Raw genomic sequence first — 6,742 nt, forward strand, 5'->3', positions numbered from 1 at the left:
AGCATATATCCAATTGTTATTTTCCATCAAGAAAGCGGGACTCAGAGGGTTGTGACTTGTTAAAGGTCACAGGAGGCAGAGCTGGGGTAATGGATCTTATTTCCCTGGACTCCTGGTCCACTGTTCATGTAAATGCTGATTTCATGTCTCCTTCCCTCTCCCCAAATCTCCTTCTGTACACAAGACATCAAAACGAAAGCTCAAACACAAACAAAACCACAGTGGAAGCACTGGAAGAAGGTCTGCTTCGACCCTCTAATGGTAGATAGGGGAAACTGAGGCCCACAGAATAAGTGGGTCTTGCCCAGAGTCTCACAGGGAGTCAGCACTAAGGCCAGAAGTTCCAAGGTTGCCCCAAATTTGGGGGACAACCTGTGTACAATTTTTCCTTCCTGTCTCTTCGGATCACAAATGTCCCCCGTTCTATCCATGTGGACTGCCAAAGCTCATTTTTGATGTGTTGGGGTTGGGGTGGGGTGAGCAGTTCACCCAAACGAGGTATATAATGCCACCCGACCCAAGGCCTGCCCTAGAACTCCCCGCTTTGGCCAGGTGGGCTGCTGCAGCCTGCAAAGCGCGAGGGCTCCCACAGCTCTGCCCGTCCCTCCCGTACCCCTTCCTCCCCCCATCGTGCTCCATACCCACCAGCCGGCTGGCCGGGCCGGGAGCTGGGGCCGGCAGGGGCGCCGAGTGGAGGGAGTCAGCAACCACCACGCTCCACAGCCTCCCATGCCACCGCCCCTAGCAACGAGGCGCGCGTCGCTAGGGCAGGAGTTCCGCGAAAAGCCTCCGGGCGCTCTCCCGGCCCCCGAACTGCAGTTCCGCCCATCTGCCGTCTCCCCGAGGCCGGGCCCAGAGCACCCTGGCCTGTTTTCTGACTGGAACAATGCAATGATGAGGTTCCAGAGAAGAGGACGGTTCTGCCCGAAGACCGCGCTGTCTGGGAATCTACAGAATGCAAGAAAAGCGGTACCACCGAGAGAGTCACCGAGAAAGTACTGAATAAATATCATCTTTTAAATAGTTATTCGCCCCCTTGGAGGTGTTGTTTTAGTTTTTGGAGTTTTCCATGATTCCACCCCGTGATCTCTCCCTTGGACCCTTTCCCAGGTCCCCCCACTCCTATTCCTTTCATTCTTTCTTTCATCAAACCGTTACAGACCAGCACCACAGCAAAAAGACCCCTCAGTATCATCTTGAGATCCAGTGGGAAGACAGTTCCAGAAACGAACAGCAGCTGGAGTTGCATTGCTTCCAGACTAGAGTCTATTCATTTCTGTATTCCTAGCGCACAGGGCTTGGTGCAGAGTAACGGTTTGTTGAATGGATGGATGGATGGATGGATGGTGGATGGATGAACGAATGAATGGATGAATGGCATTCTAGCCAACATTTCTCTTGCACCTAGTAGGGATCTGCTGCAGGCCTGATCTCCCAGCAGAATCACCTACAACAAAGACATGTGGAGTTTCTGAAAGCTGGGTGACTGTGGGAACAGGAGTAGGGGTGGCAAGAGAAAGTTACCTTCACAGAATAACAGAGCTGGCCATTGGCTCTATCTTCCAATGCAAAGAGGGAATATCCTCCACAACAGTCCTGATGGGGGATCCTTTGCCTCTGTTGACTTCCCTCCCTGATGATGCACTCATTACTTTCTGGATCAGTGTCCTGTTCCTGGCAGGAGCTGAGGTCTACCCCCATGCATCACTGATCTTAGTTCAGAACTGAGGTCTCTCTCTACAAACTCAATCTCTTTTGCCCACAACAACCTCGTAGACTTCAACCAGGAGAGACTGATTGTTTTGCCCTCAGGCACTGGGCTAGGCTCAGGGTAGCTTAGAGAGTTGACTTACCTGATCCCTGCCCTCAAGATTTTCTTCCAGAAAAGGCTTCAGGTTTAAGGCACCTGAGACTCCCAAACTGGTATCTCTAGCCAGACTTCTCCCTACACCTGTAAATCCACCTGCTTTCTGTCCTTTTCCACCTGGCTGAATAAAATACACTTCATTCTCAACGTGACTCACCCTGGAAACATCATCTTCCCCCCAAACCTGTTCTTCCTCTTTTCTCTCTGAGTGCTGGGCACTACCATTCACCAATCACCCACCCACACCAAGGATCTTGGAGTCATTTGTAACTTTGTAACTTCACTCTCTCTTCTTTGTTCCAGAACAAACCCCAAGACTTCTGAATTCTTCCCCTGAAATAGCCTTTAAAAAAAAAAATCTGTCCACTTCTCTCTACCCACCACCTAGTTTCAAGCCAACATCATGCCAGAGTGTGATAGATTAAAACTGGCCACAAATTCTTTGTAGTTTCTCCCATCAGGGCTGGTCTAGTAACTTATTTTGACGAATAGAATGTGGTGGAAATGACATCATGCTACTTTTGAGTTTCAGCCCCAATTTGCCAACCCACAGAATTGTGAGCAAATAAACACTTGTCATTTTAATCCACTAAGCTTTGGGGGTGGTTTGTTATAGACCATAGATAACTGATATTCAAAATAAAGTCCAAATTCCTTCACTAGGTCAATAAGGCTTGGTCTATATCTCTTTAGCCTCAGCTTCCACCTCTGGCAACCACACTGTAGGTTTCAATGGTCTAACCTACTTGCAGCTTCTTGGCTCACCTTGCTGCTGCCTTTGAATCCTTGCACACAGTGTTCCCTCTGGCCAGGGCATCTCACCTGTCCGTCTGGCTAACTATCCTCAGCTTAGAGGCCATCTCCCTCTCTACCCTCAGGTCTTCCCTAACCATTTCTCTCTTCCTCCAGATTGAGTTAGCTACCCTTCCTTTGTGCTTCCAAGGCCCCCACACTTCCCCTAACGTTGTGTGATTTCCCATTTATTGGTTTATCTCACTGGGTTATGAGCTCCATAAAGGCAATGACACAGTCTTGTTTACACCTGTATTTATTGCTGATGTCTAATACAAGATCCAGCACAGCACTGCAATAGAAATTTCTGCTATGATGGAAATGTTCTATGTTTGTACTTTTCGATATGCTGGCCTCAAGTCACATGTGGCTACTGAGCACCCGAAGTGTGGCTAGTGCAACTGAAGAACTGTTTTGTTTTGTTTTTTTTTAAGTTTATTTATTTTGAGAGGTGGGAGGGGCAGAGAGAGAGGGAGAGAGAGAATCCCAAACAGGCTCCATGAAGAGCCCGATATGGGGCTTGAACCCATGAACCTCGAGATGATGACCTGAGCTGAAACCAAGAGTTGGATACTCAACCAACTGAGCCACCCAGGTGCCCCTGAAGAACTGAACTTTTTTTTCAAAAAGTTTATTTATTTATTTATTTATTTATTTATTTATTTATTTATTTATTTTTTGAGAGAGAGAGAGAGAGAGAGAGAGAGAGAGAGAGAGAGCACAAGCAGGTGAGGGGCAGAGAGAAGGAGAGACAAAGAATCTCAACAAGGCTCTGCACCATCAGCGATGTGGGTCTCAAACTCACAAACGGAGAGATCATGATCTGAGCCTAGATCAAGAGTCGGATGCTTAACTGACTGAGCCACCCAGGTGCCCCCTGAATTTTAAATCTTTTTTTTTTTTATGTTTATTTTTGAGACAGAGACAGAGACAGAGAGAGAGAGCACGTGCACAAGGGGGGGAGGGGCAGAGAGAGAGAGAGAGAGAGAGAGAGAGAGAGAGAGAATCTGAAACAGGCTTCAGGCTCTGAACTGCCAGCACAGAGACCAAAGCTGGGCTTGAACTCATGAACTGCAAGATCATGACCTGAGCCGAAGTTGGATGCTTAACTGTCTGAGCCATCCAGATGCCCCTAAATTTTAAACTGTATTTAATTTTAATGTAACTTAAGAAGCCATCTGTGGCTAGTGGCTATGGTATTGAACAGTATAGGTTTAGCACATAGTAGATGCTCACTGAATATTTTTGAAAAAGATTTTTTTAATTAATTTTTTCATGTTTATTTATTTTGAGAGAGAGAGGGAAAGTGCATGTGCACAAATGGGGGAGGGGAAGAGAGAGAGGGAGAGAGAGAATCCCAAGCAGGCTCTGTGCTGTCAGCACAGAACCCGATGCAGGGCTCGAACCCACAGACTGTGAGATCATTACCTGAGCGGAAGTCGGATGCTCAACCGACTGAGCCACCCAGGTGCCTATATATATGTATGTATATATATATATATATATATATATATGTATGTATATATATGTGTATGTATGTATATATATAAGAATATATATATATACATACATACACATATATATACATTTTTTAAGTTTATTTTGAGAGAGAGAGAGAGAAAGAGTGAGCATGTGGGCAAGCATGAGTGGAGGGGCAGAGAGAGAGAGAGAGAGAGAGAGAGAGAGGGAGAGAGAATCCCAAGCAGCCTCTCTACTGTCAGTGCAAAGCCTGATGTGGGGCTCTATTCCAAGAACCATGGGATCATGACCTGAGCCAAAGTCGAGAGTTTGGATGCTTAACCAACTAGCCACCCAGGCAACCCCAGATAATCCCAATTTTATAAAAAATAAATATGCTCTGTGCGGCAACCAGATTGGGTGGAGGCTGGCGGCTTGGGTGGTGAAAGAATTCGCCTAAAGCAAAACAAAGGAGATAGAAGTTTACTGAATACACCACAAGAGAGCAAGCAGGCAGGACAGCAAAAGAGAGACTGTCTACCAGGAGGCAGCGGCGGGGGGCTACAGTTAAGCGCTGAGTGAGGTACAGGAATGCATGGAATTTTCCCTTTATGGTAACGGTACCTGGTTCTAAGTAGCCTATTGGTAAGTTAGGGCCTGTGGATGCTATTATGAGGTGGGTCGCTTAGTGAACCTGTTTGCATTCAGCCTGGGGATCACTGGGGCCCTTTCACCTTAGGTTTTTATTGCTCAAGCCTGATGCCTAAAAGCGGCCTCTCCATGTTCCCACCTATGTCATATGGTAGGGGCTAAAGGATATTCTATGGTGTGTGAGGATGTAAATATATAGCACCTTTTCAGAATGTAAATTGTGTGTGGTTCTTTGGTGAGGGGGGAGCAGAGTTCCTGGCCTAAAAAGAAATGTTGCTCTTGCTGGTTCCTCTGCCTGGAAGGCTCCTTCCCCAGATTTTCTCACGGTTTGCTTGCTGTCTTTTTCCAGTCACCGTGCTGCTGCTCCAAGAGACCTCCTCCATCGTCCTTTCTAGATCAGCCCTCCCTCAAGCCCTGCTTCTATGTGCTTGAGCACTTTTCATATAGGTCTTCTCACCAACATTATTTACATGTCCTTTTGTTTGTTCAGGAGAGTAGACTTTGTTCTTCTTTAAGGTTGTATTCTCCGCGTCTTAAACACGGCCCAGCATATAGGTAGGTGCTCAATAAATCTGCTGAATGACTAAAATGTAACAAAAGTGTCCATTCTTCTCTGTCCCCAGCTCAGGGTGTTCTGCCTAAGCAAGCCCTAAAGTTCAAGTACAGCCCTCCTCACTCCCACCAAAGCTCCAGAGGTCATTTGAGAGCAGCAGTGCCAAACTTTTTAAACCCGATTCTCAATAAGAAATACATTTGGTAGTGCCTGGCTGGCTCAGTCAGGAGAGCGTGTGGCTTTTGATCTCAGGGTCATGAGTTTGAGCCCCATGTTAGGCACAAGGATTACTTAAAGATAAAATCTTAAAAAAAAAAAAAAATACATTCAGTCCCCAGTGCTCACACATGTACATGAATACATAACTGAAATAAAGAACCTGTACTAGGAGCAATTTTTCTTAAGTTAATTTATTTGAGGAGAGAGAGAGACAGAGTGCAACTGGGGGAGAGGGAGAGAATCCCAAGCAGGCTCTGCACTGTTAGTGCAGAACCCGAGGAGGGGCTCGAACTCACAGACCACAAGATCATGACCTGAGCCAAAGTTGAACGCTCAACCAACTGAGCCACCCAGGCGCCCTGTAGGAGCAATAATTTCTCTTTTTTCTTCCTTTCTTTCTTTTTTCTTCCTCTCTTCCTTTCCTCCTTCCTTCCTTCCTTCATTCTTTCCTCCCTACCTTTCTTTTCTTTCTTTCTTTCTCTTTCTTTTGGAGATGCTGGTCTCCGAAAGGTCACCATTGCCCTGGGGCAGTGTTTATATGGGTGGTCAGAAAGCCCATTTGTATTTTAGTTTCAGGGCAACTGCTACAGTTGCAGATTCCTGGCTCCACCCCAGACCTAGTGAAGGAGAATTTTATCAGAAAGTGTGAATGCTTAACTACCCTCTCCCCCAACCACCTCAGGTAATTCCGAAGAATAAAGCTTAAGAGCCTCACTTGGGAATTTACGAGTACCCTGAGGCCTTGTGTGGGGACTTGGGTCAAGCACCAGCACAGGAAGGGAAGGGGCTGATTCTTCAGTTCCAGTCCAACTCAGCCCCTGAGTTGATCCCAACTCTATAAAAGTAAATCCATTCCCACCCAAGCCGCTTGCAATTCCTAGTCCTCTGCCTGAAGTAGTTCTGGCAATGTTGCTGCTGCTTCCCTGACTCCGGCCCTCCCAGGGCCACCGACTGACTGCTCCCCAGGACCACACCCAGTAAACAGGCCTTACTTTTCCCAAGGACCTTAACCCCTACTGCCTCTGGCCTCCACAGTCTCTTTTCCTTCACACAAAATCACTTCTGTTTTCTTTGTTTCATTGTAAGGTTTAATAGCTCTCTCCACCCCCACCCCTTAGAACAAAGAAATCCTAACCCCAATCTCTAGTTATGGTGGCCCACTTCCAGCCCCACCCCCGGAAGAGGGTAAATGCTATGATGAA

General features: G+C 46.9%; 1 protein-coding gene across 13 annotated transcripts in view; it reads right to left on the reverse strand.

Moving 5' to 3' along the window:
* The window catches only part of WDR31 (WD repeat domain 31), a 32,457-nt gene extending 31,513 nt beyond the window's left edge, over positions 1-944 (reverse strand). For 6 of the 13 annotated variants that reach the window (XM_023242587.2, XM_023242593.2, XM_045042881.1 and 3 more), the window contains exon 1: positions 646-944. In XM_023242587.2, the coding sequence (XP_023098355.2) occupies positions 646-731 (86 nt within the window). In that variant the 5' untranslated portion in view covers positions 732-944. Of the gene's footprint in view, positions 1-641 lie in introns of all 13 variants that reach the window. The other 7 variants (XM_023242591.2, XM_023242589.2, XM_023242590.2 and 4 more) reach the window with 5 other exon arrangements.
* Between the last annotated feature and the right edge of the window lie 5,798 nt (positions 945-6,742).

This window comes from Felis catus, chromosome D4 (genome assembly GCF_018350175.1).
Source record: "Felis catus isolate Fca126 chromosome D4, F.catus_Fca126_mat1.0, whole genome shotgun sequence".
Lineage (NCBI taxonomy): Eukaryota > Metazoa > Chordata > Mammalia > Carnivora > Felidae > Felis > Felis catus.